The sequence below is a fragment of the Camelus dromedarius genome, chromosome 15 (assembly GCF_036321535.1).
Source record: "Camelus dromedarius isolate mCamDro1 chromosome 15, mCamDro1.pat, whole genome shotgun sequence".
Lineage (NCBI taxonomy): Eukaryota > Metazoa > Chordata > Mammalia > Artiodactyla > Camelidae > Camelus > Camelus dromedarius.
The window spans coordinates 47523887-47547937 of record NC_087450.1 but is presented as its reverse complement, the minus strand read 5'-3'; the positions used below and the strand labels follow the sequence as shown (position 1 = coordinate 47547937).

The 24051-nt window shown below is 35.0% G+C and overlaps 1 protein-coding gene across 4 annotated transcripts in view; it reads right to left on the bottom strand.

Annotated features, from left to right (window-relative positions):
• ITSN2 (intersectin 2) overlaps positions 1-24051 on the bottom strand; it is a 132343-nt gene that overhangs the window by 46385 nt on the left and 61907 nt on the right. For 3 of the 4 annotated variants that reach the window (XM_064494695.1, XM_064494697.1, XM_064494698.1), the window contains exons 16-20: positions 22861-23000; positions 21626-21706; positions 8856-8992; positions 5826-5962; positions 4688-4785 (exon numbers count right to left, since the gene is read on the bottom strand). In XM_064494695.1, the coding sequence (XP_064350765.1) occupies positions 4688-4785; positions 5826-5962; positions 8856-8992; positions 21626-21706; positions 22861-23000 (593 nt within the window). The remainder of the gene's footprint in view (positions 1-4687; positions 4786-5825; positions 5963-8855; positions 8993-21625; positions 21707-22860; positions 23001-24051) is intronic. The other variant, XM_064494696.1, reaches the window with a different exon arrangement.

Below are 24051 nucleotides of genomic sequence, written 5' to 3'. Positions count from 1 at the left end.
AAAAAGCCTGGTGGGAGTTTGATCGAAAGTGCCTTGACTATAATAGGAGAATTTGAGGAGAACTGCTTTATCATCAATACTGAGCCTTCCAAATCATGAACATGGTATATAGCTTTCCATTTATTTAGGTCTTCAATTTTTCTCAACAATACTTCATAACAGGTCTTGCACATCTTTTATCCATTTTATCTCTAAGCATTTCGTATTTTTATGTTATTATAAATGGTATTTTTATTTCAATTTCTGAATATTACTTGCTTGTAAACAGAAACACACTAATTTTTGTATATGATTTGTATCCTGCCACACAAGCTTGCTAAACTTACTTATTAGATCTAAAAGCTTTTTTTCTTTTCCAATAGATTCTATGGGATTTTCTACATAGACAATCATGTCTTCTGCAAATTAAATCTTACTTCTCCCTTTCCAGTCTCAGCGTCTTTTATTCTATATGAGTCACTGCAGACTTATCACAGTATTTATCCTAGCAGATTCCATCACTGTAGTTTTAAGCATGTCAAAGTTCAAACTTCTTGGTGTAGAATTCAAGGCCTCTGAAATTATGGTTTCTTTGTCAAGTTTGAGCTTACTTTTCTAGCTTCATCTCTCAACACCTGTCCCATTTTCTAGGCAAATGGTCAGGTGCTCATATGTTTCAGCATTTTTGTTCAAGCTATTCCTCCTGGCAGGATTTTATGTGGGTTACAAGAAAGAGCACAGACTTTGGAGGTAAAGAATTACGCTTCAGCTTTAGCCATGCCACCTGGTTGGTAATCTGCTGTGAGATAATGAATACCATCTAAGGCCTCAGTTTCTTCATCCATAAAATCTGAGGGAAAATACCTGTCCTACCTTCTTCCAGGTTATTTTGAGAATTAAATTAAGAATATTCAAAAAAATGCTTAGTAAACTGTAAAGCACTAAACAAGTATGAAACAGAATCCTTTGAGTCCTTCCTCCATTCTCTTCTCGGGGAAAACGTTCCCAATTCTATTTGGTTGTGTTATTGCTTCATCCTTGGGTTCTGACAGCACTTTATTTCTCTAAGTCATTAATCTAAACTTACCATGTTATATTCTGTACAGTTAAACACACTTCTTTTTTCTTCCTAAACTTTGACTTCCTTATTCATTTTTATATATCCCCAGGAGGCACATGGTTAGAAACTCAACGAATGTTAACTCGAACGGACTATTCTAAATTAGATAAACAACAGATTTAAAGCTTAACTGATAACAAATGGAGTTTTTGTCAGGGCAACTTCATTTGTGTTCATGGTAAATAATTCTCATTTTAATGTTACATGTCTGGCTATTTATTACATTATTAATAAGATATTTAGAAAATCCCTCAATCAGAGCTGTGGTGGCTAAACCGCACAGACAGCATCACAGCCATGTAACCACCATAAAATTGTGTTCTGAAGTAGAACACGAGGAACCACCGATTAAATATCATCCTGTAGATCTAGTTTAAGACTGTTTAAAGTCACTCAACCAGAGCACTAAAAATGAAGGCAAGAACACAATTAACCCGAGAAATTATGCAACCTAAACCTGATTTAAGTATTTGGTCTAAAGGCAAGGAATCACTTAAAAGGTATGAGTACTAGCATTCAAACACTTCTTCCTTTTCCTACAAACTTTAAAAATCATAATTTCTTTAATACTATTTCCTAATATTTTCAACCTTACGAAGAAGAAAAGGCCCATTCACTTATTTTTCAGAGTGAAACCAACTCTGCTTTGTAAGGGGTCAATTTCAATCAATTTCATATGTATCACTTACAGTTCTAATGAATTTTCAGTTGTCAATTTACACAGATTAAACCAGAAAGTTTTACATAAATTTTCACAGGCCTAGGGAAACTATTACTTCAAAAGCAGCATTAATAGATAAGGCAGGAAAAGCAAGCTGTCATGAAAAATGCTGTCAGGGTTCAGTGGAATTTCTTATCTTTTTAATTTTCAATCAAATCTCCTCTGCCACCCTCATCCAATAAGCTGATCAGAACTTGCCGCTATCCTGACCAAGAATAACAGAAGCCCTCATATTTGACCTCACCTTCTACCTCAGCAAATTATGATCCCACCCATCTTTTCATCCAGCTCTCCAATCACAAAGGAAGAGGTATCAAGTTCTTCCACTACTCTCTCTCCCTGTGCTCTAAGTGCAAACCCTCCAGATTCTCATGAATGTTCATCTCCATCCACTGATCAAAACAGAGAGGTCTGTGACAGGGAGGCATGTGGTACCTTCCTCAGTGCTCTGTGTTCTGTATGTTGATCTGAGTGGTGGTTTCATAGAAATACATGTGAACATATTATTTGCACTGTATACTCATGACTTATGGCTGTGCATTTTACTAAATGTAAGTCATACTTTAATTAGAAAAAGCAATCTTCCTCTACTAGTGATTTACTCTTCCCAGTATCATTAACTTTTCCCCTCTGAGCTGCAGATCTTTTCTATCATTATTTAAACTTGCTCAAGCTTCTGCCAAGTTAAAAAACCAAAAAATAAAAACAAAAAAATAGAACAACTTCCCTCAACCTATATTCCTCATTATTTACCATCTTCACTCCCTTCCTCCTTTAAAAGCCAAGCTCTTCCAAAGAGTTTTATACATTCATTGGCTCCTCTTCCTCCCTTCCAATTTGTTCCTCAACTCACTGAAATTTGGCTTCTTCCTCCATTTTCTTCACTCAATACTGTTCTCAAGGTTAACAATAACTATGCTGTTGCTAATCTATTTTTTTTTTTTTTTTTTAGTACTGTCTTATTTTACATGTGGACCATTCTTCTCAAATTTCCCTGGCACTAAACTCCTGTTTTTTCCCCTACCTCCATTCTTTTAGGGCTCCTCTTCCTTTAACAACCCCTTCAGTGTCCATGTTTCTCAGGGATTGCATCCTTAATCATGTTCCCCCTTCTTCACTATTCCCTTGGATGATCTCCACTACAGTCATGTCTTCAATTACCACCAGGCACACTGATGACATCCAAGTTGGCCTCCTCTGATCTCTGCCTGAGATCTCTACTTGAGCTCTCTCTGGGTATCTCTGGATATCCAATTGTTGCCTAGAAATATGAAACTCAGCCTAAACTGAAACTCACTTCAATTTCCACTTACATTTCCACCTTCTAATCTTCCTCTCTTAGTGAACGACACTATTATCAACCAAGCTGTCCAGATCACGTATCTGGTAAGTAACTCATGACTCATTCTTTTACATATTCGGTAGACAACACAAGCACTCAAGAAATTACAGTTAATTTTATGTTCCTGTTGTCACTGCCTCCAGACTGGCTCTCTGACCATGGAAGAGGTCTGTTCTAAAGCTGGTAGCAGTCTAGAGCCTTCCTTCCTCTACCTTCTTTTCTCTACTTCTTTACTATGTCTTTCTCATCAGACTATAAACTCATTAAGAACAGAGACTGTGTTTTGTTCACATATCCCCAGCCTAGCATAGCCCTCAACAAATATTTGCTGAAAGAATAAATAAAAGATATAACCAAATATACAAGTAGGCTCTTGAAGAAACGTGCCCAGAGATAGGCTGTGTTTACTCATTCTTGGACTTTGATCATCATCAACTAGAAGAGGAGGAACGGTACGGCCAGCAGACTGTGGACTTAAGCTGCCTGTAAAACAGACTTCCCTCAGTGAGGAGCAACCATGGCACTGTCAGTGTGGTGATGGCAACAGAAGGAATGTGTAGCTGGTGATTATTTTGGGTATTTGAATAGATAGTTCTGGTAAACCCTATTGCAAGTATCACTGAATGTTTGCTACCTAACTGATGAACAGTGTATGGAGATAAGAGAGTAGACACTGGCTAGGTATTCTAGGTAAATATATAAAATATATTTACTAAGAAGGAAACTGAAGCGGGGACTAAAATCCAAGCTGGCATGCTTCTAAAGCCTGTATTCTCTTCGGTACATCACAACAGCTCTAACAAATGCTATTCCCTGCATCTTCTCTTATTCATCTATTTTACATGGTCTGTGATTATATAATAAAAACCTTTTATTCCAAAGAACAAGAGTCTATATCTAGTTAGAGCCACAGAACCTAACTCCTTCAACTATTTTATTTTTTTAAGTTTGTTTTATTGATTTATAATCATTTTACAATGTTGTGTCAAATTCCAGTGTAGAGCACAATTTTTCAATTATACATGAACATATATATATCCATTGTCACATTCCTTTCTCTGTGAGCTACCATAAGATCTTATATATATTTCCCTGTGCTATACAGTATAATTTTGTTTATCTAGTCTACAATTTTTTAATGGTTGCCAGAAAATAACCAGCTCCCCCAAATTTTACTGGTAATTTATTAAAATAACAAAATCAGTATCACGTTTTATGACATATAGTAGTATGGCACAGTGGAAAGAACACTGGATTTGAAAATCAAAGGACATGTACTTGCACCATGCTGCTGACAGTTACAACTTGTGTAAGTCTTCCTTACCTAGAATATGGCAGTAATAATAACTGCCCTACACAGCCCTGCAGTATGTCGTAAGAGCCAAATGAGGCAATGTTTAAGACATATTTTTAAAATGGTAAGTCACCATATAAAATTATATTCAATATTATTATTATAGAAAGTAATATGTTACATTGCATTCAGCTTATTCATGAGAAGAAAAAAAAAAAGACTGTTTCCTACCTGTATTATATCCCCAGAATTAAAACTCATTTCATCGTGGCTCCTTGCTTCAAAGTGATATAATGCTCTGTAATTCACCAAAGCACCAGTTGGCTCACCTAAAGAGAAGATAACTGTCATTATTTGCTGCTTTCCTATATACACTCATCTTTGCTATGACTCAATAAACAGCTCAAAAAAAAAAAACAAAAAACTCAAAAACCTGAGCAAAGAGTATAATGAAAATCCATTTGATATGGGCTTGTTAGGACTTAAGTATCTTCAATAGGCATAGAATCAATATAAAAACAAACAAGGCTGTGCATCTTAACTAAAGCAGGAGGCAGTAAAACAAAGAGACCACTTGCAGGGTGGGCCATGTGCATGGATAAGGGAAGGTCCAGGAGTGGTGACTAAGTGTGCAAAGTGGAGGGAGGCTAAGCTGCAAGAGGCTTAATTTGATCTGTGGAGGTCAGAATATCAAAGGAAAGAAGAGCACAAAGGGAGGTCACAGATGAGAAGATCAGCAAGTAAACACCGTTGACTGAAGAAAGATCTACAGATTTATCGGTATGATTCTAAAAAACACAGTAGAAGAGTTCACAAGTACACTAGATGTAACAGATTAAAGATACTTTGCTCATTAATAGAATAAATGCTTTACCTTGTAACATTTTCAGCACATTGTATCATTAATAAGCATTCAAAAGAAATACAATAATATTTAAAGTATTTTGGAAATGGACTTCGTGGTGTTTCCAAAGTATATCTTCTGAGAAAATTTCAGTGTGCAAAGACTTAAAATTTTACTGTTGCTTCATTAAAATAAATAGTTACACTGGTGGAATAAAAATATTTTAAACTATTTACTTCAATAATGAAAACTCTGTTCAGGGTTTTATTCATAGTTTGTGATAACTATCTTCTTTGCTCCGTGTTGTTTTAAGATTTCTACCCTCAGTCTGTCTTAATAAACCTACAAACTTCTCTTATCCAAGTTTAATTTAGAAAATGTTTTTTTTCTGACTCTAAGGATCAGCATCTGTTTTAATTTTTTTCTTCTTTTTTTTTTTTTTTTGTTCATCAGAATCTTTTTCTTATTGCTTTTGTTGCTCTGTTTCAGAAAAATCAAACGAATTATTTTTACCCTTATCCTTACATTGTTTCTCCTCAGCTTTCCGCTCCTCTTCTTGAACTTTCTCTTGTGCTTTTTCTTCTTGAAGTCGCTTTTGTTTTTCTTCTTCCTCCTTTTTAAGACTTTCTTTCCATAAGTTTTCTTTTGCTTGTTTTGCTTTCCTTTACATGAAAGAAAATAATTTTGCATAATGTCTTAAATTATTTTTCACACAAAATAAAAATATAATAGAAGATCTTGTTCCTGGCAAGTTGAAGAAAAATTACATATTTCTTACACATTTAATCTTCTATAATTATATAGTTATTTTACTGCAAAGAGATATTAGTAGGGGGTGTGGAGAAACTGTGGGGATCAAGGCAGATGGAGAAAATCAATTAATCAATCAATCAGTCAAGAAAGAAATATTGGACACACAGATCAAGCTGGGGAGTATGACTAACGATTTCTCACACTCTCAAATTTCTTCCTTTCAGCCAACCTCTGAGTCTCAAGAAAAAAGGGGGAAAACCTGAAATGGAACTATTCAGAAAACAAATCTAAAAATGGACTTGTTCAGAAAACACCTAAATGTCCTCCTCTTCTCTCCAGATTCTTCACAAGGACTGCTTTCCAGCTCTCACTCCCACTATTCTAGCTAATCCTTATCTTCAGGATTTAGGCATTGCTGTGGAAATAGGAAATGCTTCTGGACAGATTAGCTATTTCTTATATTATCACTTAAAAGTCTTTGTCATCTGTTAGATAATAGAGCATTTTTCCTATACAGGGCCATGCTTCTGTACATGTTTCTTTGACGTCTGATGTAGCTGCAGCTTAGTTTCTAGCTGGTCACAATGACCTATGATCAGACTCAGCTGTTTTAGTATTAGAACTAATGCTCACCGTAGCTCTTCTGTGCATATATTTTTCATGATCTTACAAGAGGCAGAGCTGTCACCACTAAATTCAGCACCTTCTTCAAGCCTCCGTACACACTAACAGGGCAGTGGAGATTGTGACCAGATGCATTCCTGAGATTTGGGGGCATTTATGCCCCACCAACGTGAAAGTCTTGGCTTCATTCCATATCTCTACTCCCATAATTCCTGGAGGAATTTGGAAATCTCGAGTAATTCCAACAACTAGAGAGCCACTTAGTCATCAACCCTTCCTCCTCATTTCCATAATATCTAATGCTTCATATTCCTGGTTCATTATCCCACGACAAGCTTCTCTCAACCCTTTGTAAACCCTCCCATACCCTCTATCACTTCACAGAGTGCTTCCTCTAACACCTCCTGTATCTGATAACTGACTCTCCTTTGAGGGGCATGCTTCTCTTGCAGTCCTTACTTAATTTCAACCAACATTCCTTTTCCCACCTCTGTAACTTTCCCTGACACTCTCCCATGCCTAGGATGACCCAATCTACCTTTACTTAAATTCCCATAGCATTATAAACACCACTATCAGAGTACTTACCACATATTTACTGGGATAAAGAAAAGACTAGAGAGTTAAAATTATATAAAATTAAATTTTGGTAAAGTTTCTCACGTGGAAACTTGTGGATGAGAAACTGGTCCAGAGCCAGAAGATGCCTCAGAAGCTGGACTAAGGGCAAAGAGCCACATCTACAATGTGGAAACCTGACTATTACCAATAGCTTGGACCAAGAAAGCAACATAGCTGGACAAATGGCCAAGAAGTCGGGATATAGTACTAAGACCCAGCTCCAGACCAATCCTACATCTGCTTCTGTTCTGATTCTTTCCCTCTACTAAAGTAGGATCATATGTGAGGCTGATAAATGAAATGAAACGTGTCCTACTAATATGGTCTGCTGGCCTGAAAGGAATTGTGAGCAGTAAAGAGATACCAAGATACTTGCATGTGACAACAGAAAATTCTGACACAGTGACTAGCTGTGGAGCCACTGCACAGTTCCCTTGTGCAATGTTAAGTGGCACAAATTAGGCAGCAAATAAAAGCCTTCTTCATTTGAACTTCACTGTCTCTACTTCTATATTATTCTAGTATCTTTTGTTAGGGGGTCACAAAAGTAGAAGTCTTGGAGTAGAGAGTATTATAGCTATTTGTTTAGCTCTGAATCTCCTATAGAATTATGAGAAATCTAGGTGCAAAGGGTAACCCCAAGTCTACCTGCATCACAGCCAACCACGACCACTCAATAAAAACATGTTACAAGTGGCTACTTGAAGCCATTAAGAGAAGGGAACTGCTATATGGTAATGTGTCTTTCTTGCTTCCACAGTAACTATTAGGTTTTTCATGGACATTACTCATCTACTCTTCTCCAAGGCAAAGAAATGTCAGTTCACTGATATTTGTTAACTAATTATAATAATTTCTGACACTAGAGAACTTGGGAGAAACAGAGGAACATATTAGAAATAGTATCTTACTGATAGAAAAAAGAATCATGCAAAGTCTCTAAATGGATGGTTCTATGATTCAGATACCACAGCTGTCTTACTTATTACTATATATGGAGGCAGCTGATATATCTCAGATATATACAAAGAGAACTACACCAACCTGGCAGTTCTACATTCAGTATTTACCACGCCATAAAATTAAGTACTTGGTTTTTATGATTTTTCAGGAAACAATAATAGATTTACTATGGAAATAGAAATAATGAGTGCTTATTACCTGAAAAACAAACTTGGCTCTATAGCTACATTGTTTTATTTATAATTCTCAGTCACTTATGAGGTATGCATTAATGTTTCCATTTTTCAGATGGAAATACTGAGGTTTAGAAAAGTAAAGTGACTAAATCCAGGTCCTCCTTGGATAATCAGTAGCAAATCAAGAATTCTAATCCAGGTCTGACTCCAAAGTCCATATTTTTCACTAATGGAACATAAAATTGGTTACTACAAACTCAATCCTTAAAAGAAAAACTTCTAAAATTTATAATCTAATTAACATCTTAGGATAATCATTTTATTTCTCTTAAATTTTCATAGTAAAACTGAAGATATGGGCCACAAAAATCAGAATTCTAATAGCAATCTAGCATAATAAATTTATCAGTGATATTACCTTGTAGCCTCATCTTCTAGTTTCTTTTTCTGTATTAGCTCTGATCTTTTTCTTTCAATTTCCTTCAATTTGTCACGTTTGATCTTATAAAGCTGCTCAAGGGCTAACTGCTGTGTATTGTAGCTTTCTCTCAGTTCCTAAGGAGACAATAAAAAGAAGTCAATATGCCATTGATTGAAAAATCTTTGTCTTATGTAAAAATGTGACATTTGCATTAAATGATAAAAATCCTAAAGCAAGTGAAACTAAAGCAAAAAAATGAAAAGTTTTAAAAAACATCTGGATGATTTAAAAAATCTTGACTATAGCAAGTATTTAAGGTATGTAGCCACTGAGGACAAATACATGTTAAAATCATCTATTTTTGTACTAATTCATTTCTAAGGAACATAAAATCTTTCATAATTCTTTGACTTGGTACTTCATTTTCAATAAAAAAGCAATCCATTAAAAAAAGGGGGAAACAATGTGCTTCTCATAACATTTGAAGAGGAATTTTGCTTAATCATATATTTAACATATGCAGTTTAACCAGGTTACCCATAATTTTTACTCAATAAGATCTTGAACTAAACACAGAAGCAATTACTAAATAATTCAATAACTATTCAATATTAATTTAATTTAAATACTAATTAAATATATTAAATAAGTCAATAACTAAAAGTGGAAAAGATAATGTCTACCTAAAACGACATCTAGAATGAGCCAAAATAACGAAAAGTATTCCAAACAGGAATTAAAATAAACAACTGTTTATTGAGCACCTAGTTCTGTGCAAAGTACTATAAAGATTCACAGGGGATCCAATCCAAAACCATCTGACTCCTAAATCTATATATATAGTCTTTGCCTTCAAAGAGTTTATAATCTCAAAGTAGAGAAAAGTGCCAAAATCTGGGATACAATTAAGTGTCTTAGCAGAAACTTGTAATAATCTGTTCAGCATTTTCTTGCCCTCTTCTTCTAACAGCACCTTTCCTCCTTTTAGGAAACTGATTTACCCCCACACTTCTGTGTGGTTTTTCTGAGTGTCAAATTCACTTCTCCTGCCACTTCCACCCAAGTGTGGTCACTTGATCTAAACATCACAGCACCTCATCTCCCTGGCTCAAAGGACATGCACATATCTGAGCTGGGCCAGAATCCCCTCCTGCAATTCAGATATTTTAAAGACCAGAGAAAGAAGTTTTTCTTTCTCTAAGCTCATTAAATTGGGATAAGGCAAACTTGGAGCTGCCCCACTTCCTGGTGAGGCCATTAGGGGTAGCAATGAAGTCAGCACAGGAAAGCGAGGAGAAGGAGCACAGGGAAACAGAATCTCCAAATTCATTTCTGTGTCTAGGAACTGCCCCTTCTATTGCTTCAGTCAGTGGTCCTAGTACTCTTCCAATAACCACTCTTTTTAGCTTAACTATTCTGAAGTGAGTTTCTTTTACTTGGAATCTATAGAATCCTGAACAAGAGAGTAGAAAAAGGTTGGAATAAGGAAGATAAAAAAACCTAAAAACAAACAAAAATCCCCACAAACCATAAACTAACCAAAAGAGGCTTCACAGCAAAGGTGAGAGCTAAGACAAGATTTGGATACAATGTTTTCGTAAAAGATGTTTTGGGGCATCTACCCCTACACAAAAACAAAAAACTCCAAATCAAATACAAACAAGCACAACCCAAACTCCTTTTATTTTCAGAAATAAAATATTTTATATTTATTTAACTTGATTGAAATGGTAGATCTGTTCTGAGTAAATGTGGTAATCAGAGACTAGGTCCAAAATGTCCGAGATCAAGACTGGCAGCTTTAGACAATAATACAAATACTGCATTCACAGCAAAGCTTCCACAGACCTCAGCTTCTATAGCTCTCTTTGTTGCACCTTTCTCTAAATTCTATTGAAAAGCAGAATACGGAGGTTACAATCTATGGAGAAGCAGTGTGGTTTAGTGATAAGGACTCCAGGAGTACAGGCCTGGAATAAGACTGCCAAGATCTGAATCAGGCTCTGTCAGTGATAAGCTGAGCAATCTTAAGGAAGCTACTTTGCAATTTCCTCATACGTAACATGGGGTTAATTATAGCACATGCCTACAATATTGTTGTGAGGACTGAATGGGTAGATACACATAAAGTGCTTACAACAGTGCAGGACAGACAATAAATCCTCAATAAACATTAGCTATTATTATTGGCTATAGTCATTAAAAAGGAGAATTATAAGTTTAAAAGGAGAGTAAAGAGGAGGCAAATTAATGTCTGATTTTAATTGGCTGCAAGGTTAGCCCTCTAACTTGTCCTATAAAATACTGCTCTGCTCCGTCTTCCTTCATTAGCCCAGTCCTCCAGTGTCTGAATTAATGAGTTTCCTTGTGCTCCCCAAGGCATTTCTGTGCATTCCTCTACCACAGTCAGAATATGTGACTTCTGACTGTATGACTATCTCTCTACTGGAGTGAGCTTCTTGACAATAGGACTGTCTTTCACCAAGAGAGACCCTGGTGCAATGAAGTTATTTAATTAGTATTTGCTGGATGAAAATACATAAATAATAGCCTATGCATATTAATAAGATCTGAAGAGCACCAAAGGGGTTTCCAAGAAATATTTCCTCTGCATGACTACAATGATTCTAGAAATTCTTATCATTAGACTCATTCCTCTGGGTTAAGTCACACTCTCAGGATTATCAGTTAACTGAGAACAACAGTCTGCATTTATGAACATAACTGTTTTCAGTTTCAATACAATAAAAGATCATCTTTTCAGGTTTAGGAAATTCTATTCCTAATATGCCAATAACTTTTTCATTTTTTTAATCATAAATAGGTGTTAAATTTTATCAGATATCTTTTCTGCATTTAGTGAGACAAGCATACAATTTTCTCCTTTAATGTTTATATGACAAATTATAGTAAACATTTTTATATGTCAAATCATCTTTGCATGGCTAAGATAAATCCAACTTGGTCATAATGCAGTATCCTTCTAATAAATTTCCACATTCAACTATTTAATATTGTTTAGAATTTTTGCCTCAATGTTAAATTGGCCTACAATTATCCTTTCTTCTACTATTATCAAATTTTGATGTTGCGGGTGGGTATAGCTCAGTGGCAGGGTGCATGTTTAGCATGCATGGGGTGATGGGTTCTATTCCCAGGACCTCTGTTACATAAAAAGAAAATAATAATAAGTAAGCCTAGTTACCCTCCCCCCAAAACAAAAAACACCAACAAAATTTTTTTTGATGTTTATGACAACTTCATATGATGAGTTGGAAATATTCCCTCTTCTGTATTTTGAAATAGCTGTAGAAGACTGGCGTGATTTGTTTCTTCAGCAAAAACTCTGGGTCTGCATTCTCTTTTAAAGAAGATTTTAAACTACAGAATTAAAATACTTCATGACGATAGCGCTAGTCATAATATCCCCTTCTCTTTTATTGTTTGCAATATATTTAGTTGTATCTCCTTTTCACCCCTTTCTTTATTTCTGCTTTCTTTTTTTGAATCAGTCTTGCCAAAGGTTTGTTAATTTTATTAATCTTTAAGAGTCAATTTTTGGCTTTCCTGACTCTTGGTGTTAAATTTTTGTCTTCTGTTTCATTAATTTCTTTCTACTTTTTTGTCCTTTATTATGCTAGTCTTTTTTTTTTTAGCTTCTTAAATTGAACACTTAAGCTTATAATTTTCATCTTTTTTTCTCCTAATATAACCATTTAAGGTCAAATCCTGACTATCTGGGTTGGATTTCTGCTTGCCAGCTGTGTGACCATTGGCAACTTAATTTACTTCTATGTGAAATGTGAATAAAGAACTTACATCACAGGGTTAATGTAAGGATTAAACAAATTATTAAGCAAAACATTCAGAAGAGTGTCAGTCACAGAGAAAATTTTCAATAAATCCTACCTATGATTAGTATACCTTGATTTATGAATTAGAAAATAGCTATTAACTCCTGATATGGAAGATAAGGAATCTGCTCATTTGTACTATCCTGCCGCCCGGATCTCCTCTCCATTTCCCAGTGTTTGGCTGTGCTACTTAGTACCTTCATAACTTAAAAATATGCTTAATCTACTACTTTATGTTCATAAATACACTTAGCAACATTTTAGAATTCTAAATTTTTCTCCAATTTTATATTTTGAACACTTTCAGACCTATAAAAATCTGACTAAGTTGCAGGCGCTGGTGCTTTTATCACCCCCAGAACTCCATCATTATTCTGCGTAACTACAGCGTCAAGGCCAGCACCAAAGTAAAGAAATTTAACAGTGATGTAATAGTTTTACTTAAAACAGAGCTCATATTAAAAAATGTTCCCAACAGTATAAATATTGCCCTTAAGAACAGCTTTTTCTCTTTCTATTTTTAGGTTTATTTGTTTATTGAAGTATAGTTGATTTACATTGTTGTGTTAATTTCAGGTATACAGCAGTGATTCAATTATAAATATACATATATATTATTTTTCAGATTCTTTTCCATTGTAGATTATTACAAGATATTGAATTTAGTTCCTTGTGCTAAACAGTAGGTCCTTGTTTATCTATTTTATATATAGTAGTGCGTATAGGTTAATCCCAAACTCCTAATTTATTCCTCTCCCCTAACCCTTTTCCCCTTGGTAACCATAGTTTGTTTTCTATGTCTGTAAGCCTATTTCTGATTTATAAATAAGTTCATTTGTATCATTTTCTTTTCAGATTCCACATATAAGTGATATCTGTCTTTGTCTGACTTATTTCACTCAATATGATAATCCATCCATCCATATTGTTGCAAATGGCATTATTTCATTTTTTATGGTTGAGTAATATTTCACTGTATAAACTGACTACGTCATCTTTATGCAATCATTTGTTGATAGACATTTGGGTTGCTCCCATGTCTTGGCTATTGTTAAGTAGTGCTGCCATGAACATTGGGGTCCATATATCTTTTTGAGTTATAGTTTTATCCCAATATATACCCAGGAATGGGACTGCTGGATCACATGGTAACTGTATTTTTAGCTTTTTAAGGAAACTCTATCCTGTCCTCAATAGTGGCTGCACCAAACTACATACCCACCAACAATGTAGGAAGGTTCCCTTTTCTCCATACCCTCCCCAGCATTTATTTGTAGACTTTTTAATGACAGCAATTCTCACCAGTGTGAGGTGATATCTCACTGTAGTTTTGATTTGCATTTCTCTAATAATTAGTGGTGTTGAGCATCTTTTCATGTGCTTATTGGGTATCTGTATGTCTCCTTTGAAGAAATGTCTATTTAGGTCTTCTATTTTTGATGGGGTTATTTGTTTTTCTGATATTAAGCTGTATGAGCTGTTTGTATATTTTGGAAATTAATCCCTTGTTGGTCTCATTGTTTGCAAACATTTTCTCCCATTCCATAGGTTGTTGTTTTGTTTTATTTATGGTTTCCTTTGCTGTGCAAAAGCTTTTAAGTATAATCAGCTCCCATTTGCTTATTTTTGTTTTTATTTCCATTACTCTAAAAACAGATTGAAAAAAATACTGCTGCGATTTATGTCAAATAGTGTTCTGCCTATGTTTTCCTTTAGGAGTTTTAGAGTATCTGGTCTTATATTTAGGTCTTTAATCCATTTTGAGTTAATTTTTGTATATGGTATTAGAGATTGTTCTAATTTCATTCTTCTACATGTAGCTGTCCAGTTTTCCCAGCACCACTTATTGAAGAGACTATCTTTCCTCCATTATATATTCTTACCTCCTTTGTTGTACATTAACTGATCATAAGTGTATAGGTTTCTTTCTGGCCTTTCTATCCTGTTCTATGTGTCTGTTTTTGTGCCATTACTATGCTGTTTTGATTACTATAGCTTTGTAGTATAGCATGAAGTCAGGGAGTGTAATTCCCCCAGCTCTATTCATCTTTTTCAAGATTATTTTGGCTATTCAGGGTCTTCTGTGTTTCCATACAAATTAAAAAAAAAATTTGTTTCAGTTTTGTGAAAAATGCCATTGGTAGTTTGATAGGGATTGCACTAAATCTGTAGATTGTCTTGGGCAGTATGGCCATTTTAACAATACAGATTCTTCCAATCCAAGAGCACGGTATATCTTTGCATCTGTTTGTGTCATCCTCAATTTCTTTCATTAATGTCTGATGGTTTGGGGGGTATAAGTTTTTTGCCTCCTTAGGTAGGTTTATTCCTAGGTATTTCATTCTTTTTGATGTAATGGTAAAATGGAATTGTTTCCTTAATTTCTCTTTCTGATATTTCATTGTTAGTGTATAGAAGTACAAACTGATTTCTGTATTTTAGTTTTGTATCCTGCAACTTTACCAAATTCATTGATGAGCTCTCCCAGCCCACCTTTTTTTTTGATTCATGATTTGATCAAGGGAAATCTGATAAATGTGAGTGTATCTAAATACTGACAGCATAAAACAATAATAATAAAAATGTCTTATACAGTTGAAAATATGACATGAATAACACAAAGGTGGGAGTGAGAGAGACATGGGCAGTGAATGGAGTTAAAAGTATCCTAAGTAGTGCATTATCCAGGAAGTAGTGAAAATAGTAAATTATATTAGACTTTAAGAAATCAAGGATGCTTACTGTAATCTCTTAGATATCCAACAGAGAAGTGGAAGAAGGTATAACTATCACAATAATAGAGGAGGAAAAATTGATTTAAAAATACTTGGTCAAAAAGAGGCTAACAAAACAGAAAAAAAGGAACACAAAATGGGAAAGACAAATAGACAACAAAGAGAAAAATGGTAGACTTAAATCCAAAGTTTTTAGTAATTACATTAAAAGCAAACAGACTAAATATGTCAATTAACATACAAAGACTGGATTTTAAAGACTGACTATATGCTATTTAAAAGACACAACATAAAGATAAAGATATAAACAGGTTAAAAATAAGAAGATTGAAAAATACCTATTATGCTAAACTCTAACCAAAAGTAAGCTGGCATAGTTAAACTAATATCAGAAAAAGTAGATTTTCAGGCAAGAAATATTTCTAGAGGAACATCTCATAATGATAAAAGGGTCTACTCCCAGCAGCTATAACAATTCTAAATCTGTATGTACCTAGTAATACAGCCTCAAAATCTGTAAAGAAAAATCCAACAAAACTAAAGAGGAAAAGACAAATCCATAATCAAAGTGGAAAACTTTATCATATCAATCTCTGTAACTGATAGAATAAGCAGACAAGAAAATCAGCATGTCCAATCACCTATCTTCCTTCTGGTGCAGGGGTTCTTAATATGAGGCCACAGACCTTTCAAGGGTTTTTTGTTGTTTTTAAATAGAATTTAGGGGTCCATGAACTTGGACAGGAACAAAATTAATCTTTACTTTCATTAACCTCTATTTGAAATACAATATGTGCTTTAATTCCAAATATAAGCAACAAACCACAGTAACATTAGCTACATTTGTGACATTTTTCAACAACACAAATCACAGATATTTTCATATTCTAGTACAGATAACCTGATAAATACATTACTTCATGACTTCAAAATTATGGTACTATTAGATGTCACCAGATCTTATTTAAAATCATTAATATAGATATAGAAGCACATACATTATAATATCACAGATTTGTTTTTAAAAAATATTCTGTCACTCATAATTTGATTCTGTCATCCTGTATATTTCATTTTACACATTTAAAACATTATTCTGAGAAGGGGTCCAGAGGCTTCACCAAACTGTTGAAGAGTCGATGGCACAAAAAGGGTTAAGAGCCTCTGTTTTAGTAACAAATATTTATAACCCATGTGGCCCAGCAGCTCTTAGGCCCACACTTCCTACTATTATACCCCACATTGGAAAAAAGAGCTTCCCAAGGTAGACCTCAAATTCTCTGAAGTAAGGGACATACTTCCTTGGCCCTTATATTATGGGTTTGGGAAATGTTTTCTCTAACATCTAGTATATAGCTCATTCAAGTTTTTACTTACAAACCAAAGGGCTTGTGCTCCTGATCCCCAAATTAGTTAGCCTTATTGTCACCTGTATAAATAAGAAATCTCACCTTGCTACTAATGTAGGTTACCCCAGATCCTTGAAAGCACAAGGTAAGAAGAAATTAGCCCACTAGAGTAGGCCACAGTTCTGGTGCTGACAGACTATCTTCTTTCTAAGGAAAAGTATTTCCCTAACCATTATCCAAAATCAACAGTGGTGACTTTCCAATGCACTAAAGATATTCTGGAGATTCAGGATAATCCCTTCCCTAACAACAACAAACTATATTGCACATAACAGCTCACAAAGCACTTCAATATATATGCTATCTCATTTAATCATCATAGGACCCTGCGAAGAAGGCAGAGCAGATATCGCCAGCTTCATTTTGTAAAGGAAGAAAGCAAAAACTGAAAGTTTAATAACAAAATTACACAATTAGAAAGTGGCATGAATAGGACTAGAACTCATTTTTTCACTTCGGCCTCCTAGATCAGTACTTTTTTCATTGTACCTCACTGCTAAAGATATGTTATTCTGTGGATCTCCCTAGTGGAATAATGGCCTGTCAAATACCTCATCTTTCAATGAACTGGCTTTGCTATTTGTCTTAGTGTGACTTAAGTAAAAGAGTGAAAATTACGACTAGTCCTGTACACGTCTATTAGAGGGCCCCCAAAACATAATTTTATCAGATAAGTAACTTTAAATATTACACTTCTGTTTCACAACGAGCAGACTAAAGGAGTGATCATTTCAGATGCCCCAAAGGACCACAGAATTAGAACTGCCTGTTTTCCTTCAAGACTACTGGGACCAATTCTATCTCACGTGCCAATCAATCTAGCCTTTCTTGTCATCCTTTACCACCTGAATTCTCATCTCTATAATGCTGTTTATCCCTTGATCTGACCCAATCCCTCATCTTTCCTCTCCTCAACACTGCCTTGCAGCTGCTTCTCTTTGGTCAGAAAACATCCACATATCCACATATCTTCTCTGAATGGGAATTCCCTTACCTCCTTGCCTTTTTGGTTGATCCTTCAGGACACTGCTTTTCTTCTATTTCCCTCGCAGCTTATTATCACATAGTATTCCATTTACATCGAGGATAGTTTCAGTATTTTCTGTGCTCTTTGCTGCCATTTCCAGACTATTGTTTCTTCTCACTCTGACAAACTCTATGCTTTTCTGAGGCTCAGAATACCACCCAGCAGTACCACCCTCCCCTTCCTCTTTACTGCCATCTATCCATCACCTGGTCTCTGATCCTCATTCATTCATTTTCACTGCTCTTCCAGTCTTCTGACATCCACATGGATGACCCCATGAGAACCTCAACTCTCAGGCTGATCTCCTCAGTAATGACCTTTTTTTACTCCATTTAATCCATCATTTGCATTATTATATCCTGAATCTTGCCATCATCACAAAGAGAACTAACACCGATCAAACATTCCATTCTTCAAACATGAGCTCTTATCCTTCAAGCTTTTCTTATACCTGATACAGCCATATCAGTAGTTTTCTAACCTCACTGAGACCTCCATTCTGGGACCTCACCATTCTCTCTTCTTTCATCAGCACCCTTTCCTCTCTTCATATCTCTTCATGTCTTCATATGACTTCATGTCAGAGTTCATCTTTCTCATAATTATTGTGTCAAGATCTGTCCCTCCCTCATCCCTCCCTCTTTGCCCATGTCTATTAAAACCTCAAACCTGTATGAACCTATTTTATCAGCCTTTTCTGTGCATAAACCTAAGCAGCTGAACTTGGTGGAGAAAATACATAATTAGGCATGCTGTTTTCAATTTAGATTCATAACCTCCAACTTCGAATAGGCACTCAACATTGCTCAGGACACCTACTGTTTTGCTATACTAAACTTGCAATCCTCAGTGCCACTGAGATGTGTAATTCATGCTTGCTTTTCTCTCCTGAAATTTCCTAATCTTCCATCCATTCTTTTCATTATCAGCCAATAATCTTGTCTCATTAAGTCAGACTAGAACTCCCTAATCTTTCCGTGTCAAAAGCAATAAAATTTCCTGCATCTGCATCCATCTCCTTTTAGTCTAGTCTGAGTTATTCCATGTCCTCAACTACCCATGAAGATTCCTTGTAATCATCCAACTTACTTCTGATTTTAAGTTTTGAAGCTGTCAACTTCCTATTCTCCACTAACAAATTTAACTGAATTCACACCTACCTTATCTCCATATGTTACACTGGAAGTATTCTTTTTATCTTATCCTTTAATCTGTGCTCTAGATTGTATCTTAATCTGCTTCCTCGGGATTCAGCTCTACAATGATCACCACTTCAGTCAGCAGTACTCAATCTCTCACTCTTCTCCTTCCTTTCCTGTCCCTTCACTATCTCCTTTGAGTCTTGTCTTTCTTTTCTTTTCTATTCTTTCTTTTTCTGAGGGTTTTTTTTGAAAAAATAGCCTTTACTTAAAAGAATAAATTACATGGAATCAGAAGTGTTTCTAAAATCTGGGATATATAGTTTTCTGCTGTTTTTCAACTAATTATCTTTCTACTTTTTTCTCATAAACTCTGTATACTAACTCTAAATAAATGCTGCATACTTTCTGACTGAGAACATTCAATACCATTCATTCATTTAAGTAGACATTGCCTTTCCAGTATGTCATGCAAAGCATGACCCTCCACGCACTGTTCTAGGTGCTGGGAATTCAGCAACAAAATATTTGGCTTGAACCTGGTAATCATGATTAACACAATGACATGGATATGGCTAGTTACCTAACAAGCTCAATTTCTCCACTTCCATTCTTCTGTCCTAACAGAAACTATACCTTCCTCATGTATCCATATGCCACACAGAAAGGTGATACCCCTTTCAAGGGTGGTCCCAATTATTCTTTTATTTTTTAACTTTATTAAGGGATAATTGATAAATAAAAATCATATAAAACTTGCTGTTTCAATACATGTATACACTGTGAAATGATCCCCCAAATCAAGCTAATTAACACACCCATCTCCTCACAGTTACCATTCCCTCCTTCCCTCCCTTCCTTTCTCTTCTTTCCCCCTCCCAACTCTTTCTGTGGTGAGAATGCTTAAGATCTATCCCCTTAGTAAATTTCAACTATACAATACAGTATTGTTAACTACAGTTACCATGCTGTACATTAGATTTCACAACTTATTCATCTTTCATAACTAAAACTTTGTATCTTTTGTCAAGTCTTTCTTATACCAAAAAAAAAAAAATTTTTTTTCCCCCTCTCATGCTCTCTTTCACTCTCCTAAAGAGTTGTTCACACTCACTTCACCTCTCTTCAGCTCCCATTCATTCCTGATCTGCCACAGTCCAACTTCTGCTGGTCACTCAACTAAGATGGCACTTTCAGAAAGGTCTTGAAAGGTCTCCTTGTTGGCAATTCAATGGATATTTTTCAGTACTAAGTTAACTGACTGTTCTGTATCATTTCCAATGACTACAGAAAGCCTCTTGTTTTCTGTGACAACAGTTTGTTTCCTGAACTCTCTGACAGCACAGGTTTCATCCCTTTTTAGATTCCTAAGTTGCCTCTGATGAAAGTGTCAACAAGCAGTGAAAAGCTGGAAGGCAGGAAGCAGAAGGAAGAAAGTAAAACAAGAGACAAGATAATCTGCTGGCCTGTGGAGAATCAAATGAAAGAATCAGACTTCTGAGTGTGGGTACAGTCCACAAATCATCATCAAACTACATTGTACACATGAAGAAACTTAGGTTTAAATTTCTGGGTGATCTGTAGCAAAAGTTCTAAGACGAGATAATCTGGCCATTCATGCTATAACCATGAAGGAAAGGCTGATACCGTACCATCCTTTCAATGTGCCCTACCTTTGCTTAGGTAACAAAGGAGCTCTGCTTATCATGTTCCTGTCTTTACTGTGTATGTATAGGCAACTGCCCTATTGCCAACCACTTTATTTTATTTTTTAAAATTTACTATTATTATTTTTAATGGAGGTGCTGTGGATTGAACCCAGGACCTCATGCACGCTAAGCATGCGCTCTGCCGCTGAGCTATATACCCGTCCCCCTTGCCATCCATTTTAGTACTGAGCAGAATGCAGTCAAAATCTACTAGGGTCAGCAACTAGTAAATATAAAGCAACTGTCTTTAAACTACATTAAAATAGGAATTCATCGAATATTTTAAATAAATACTCTGTGTCCTATACATGACAAAGTGAACTGTTTATTTATAAATGTGATTTAAACATTTTTATTTGTGGGCAAGCATGTCTAAATATGAGGCCTGATAACTAGACATAACTAAAGCTGCCCCTGCATTACTGATTAAGATTTTTTCTTATAATTAGGAAGCAGCCTGATATATACATGACATAACCTTGCCCTAGGTTTCACAAAGTATACGTCCTGTTTTAAATAATGATTTTCACAGTGATATGGGTAAATAATTTATCTCACATTCCCTTAGTTTTCCTTTTAACTGAATTAGTAATCATCCCATCTGTTAGCCCAACTCACAGGGATGTTGTACGGGAATCAGGTAGTATTTCTAAGTGTCCTGGGCTACTCGTCAGAAAGGTTACTGTGGGCAATTCTACTGATTTCTGGCATTAGACTCAAACAGGCAGTAAGACAGCAGAGGATTTTTAAGCAAGCAGAAAGAAAAAATGTCTATATTGTACACGTTATTTCAAATAAAGATATTCAGATAAATGCAAAGAATAGTCTAATTTTTTTAAAAAAAGAAAACAGTAAAGTAACTCAAAGAAAAGGAGCTAGATATTAGAAAATAACCTTAAGTAAGAGGAAGAGGTTGTTGAGACAGCTTAGCAGAGACAAAAGGCACTGAAGAACAGAGTCATCCATATTCCCACACTGTAAGATAAGGCAGATAAAAAGCCAATTAAACTATGTACAGATTTTCTAGAAAATCATGTTGGGAAGATAACTTGGCTGGCTTGTCTGTCCATCAATGACAAATTTTTTGATTTTCTTAACACTTTTTTCTACAGAATATATATATGCTTATGTAAAATGTATGGTTAATATTATTCACCTCAAATTTTCCCTCCTTAACTGAAGCCACCATGGTTCCTTTTTTTTTTTAATCATACTGTCTACTCTAAAGCTGGTATAATGTTATTCTTTTTTTAAAAACACTTTTATTGTGGTATGGTTCCTGTACAGTAAATGACACATATTTCAGATGTATAATTTGATGAATTTTGATAGATGGATATGGTATAATGTTATTCTAAACACATCAGCAAGATGAAAATCACATGAAGAGACAGAAAGCTGCCTAAAAAGTTTTGTCATATTTTATGCTCTGGAAACTTTCTGCTTCTTTAGCAAAGGAGTAACTGAAACTATTCACAAATTTCAATCATGTGCCATTAGTCTGGTTTTTAACTTTTAATATTTTCTTTCACAGTTATGGCTTCAATATGCAACTAATACTGCACATAATGATAAGCATATGGTATATGTTTGGACATCTGCTCTGTCACTGCAGTAATTAATGAATCATGAACCTATTTTTCATGCAGACTTTATAGTGCCAGATTATGCTTCGGATTTCACTGATTACTGCATTATTTCACAAAGGTTCATTAAATTAAATAATAAAAAAGAAGCCAGAAAGAATTTAGTGTGTTAAAGGAGCCTCTACCACTCAGATTATTTAAAATTTTCTGTATTTCCCGTTTTAGAATTTGCCTAAGATCATGCTGGCCAAGAACTAACACTGATAAATCTAATCTAACCTAATACTAATACTGACAAAGGTGATTACTTCTTAAATGTATAGATGCTAATAAAAACAGTCATCAAAAACTGGAAACTATGGTAAATGATATGTTTATTTACATGACACAATATTTATAATATCTGTAGAGAACATTAAAAATAATCTTGCAATTGTGGTATAGCTCAAATTATAAATTATGAAAATGTACTACATAAACAATAATAGCTTTAGTTATTCATTCTATTACATCAAAGTAAGGAAGGTAACAGAAAATAAATACCTTTAGTTGATTGTTAAATGAATCCATTTCTGATAGCTTAGATGCAGTTTCCTTTTCAAGAGCATCTAATTGTTCTTTCAGTCTTTGGCATAATTCTTCCTTTTCTAATGATTTTTTATGAAGTAAACCAATTCCTAAATCTGAAATACAAACATCACAGTTTACATTTGGTAGAAATTCCTGTCGTTAACAGTAATTGACATTTACTGTTTGATCAAACTGGTATAACTAGAGACAAAGGCAGTACATGCACAATGTGGATCAACTGAAGAGAAAAAACTCAGCAGTCATTTCCCCTTTTTGGATCACATCTTGGGAAGACCCACATATGGAAACATTATAACATTTGTTCTGCACTAAAAAGTACTAGGACTTAAAGTGACACTCCACTTTGGGTGAAGTGCTTCACCAATCTGATCCACAGATAATTGACTGTATTATGAAACGGATTATTTAGTGGTATTATTTTAGTGGGTAAGAACTGAGGGCTTCATTTTATGACCTTTTCTTAGATATCTAGGCAGAGATAAAGAAACTAGATGGAAATATATGATGCAGATTACATTACAATAAATTAAAATAGTAATCTTACTACCTATTTAAATACGGTTGACCCTTGAACAGCTTGGGAGTTCAGGGGGCTGACCCTCTGCTCTGTTGAAAATCCAAGTATAACGTATAGTCGGCCTTCTGTATACATAGCTGCAGTTCCTCCATATCCACAGATCTGCGTCCTCAGATTCAACAATGATGGATCTGTGTAGTACTGCAGTATTTACTTATTGAAAAAAATCTCCGTATAAACAAACTTGCGCAGTTCAAACCCACACTATTCAAGGGTCAACTGTAATATTTTAAAACTTCATTGTCTATTTTAAAGCATAGGAATCCAACATAAAATTTAAATAAAATGAAGCATATAGAGTAAAAAGTTTAAAAAAAAAAAAAAAGTCCCTTTTCATCTCAACTCCCAGCTTATTCCCCTCTTAGGCACTTAGATATGTGCATATTCAATAATTCGTTCCATGGAGCTTTAATGGGATCACACTGGCTACACTGCTTAGCAACTTGTTTTATTTATTTGTTTTTCTTTTTAACTTTTTTTTACTGAGTTACAGTCATTTTACAATGTTGTGTCCAATTCCAGTGTAGAGCACAATTTTTCAGTTATACATGAACATACATATATTC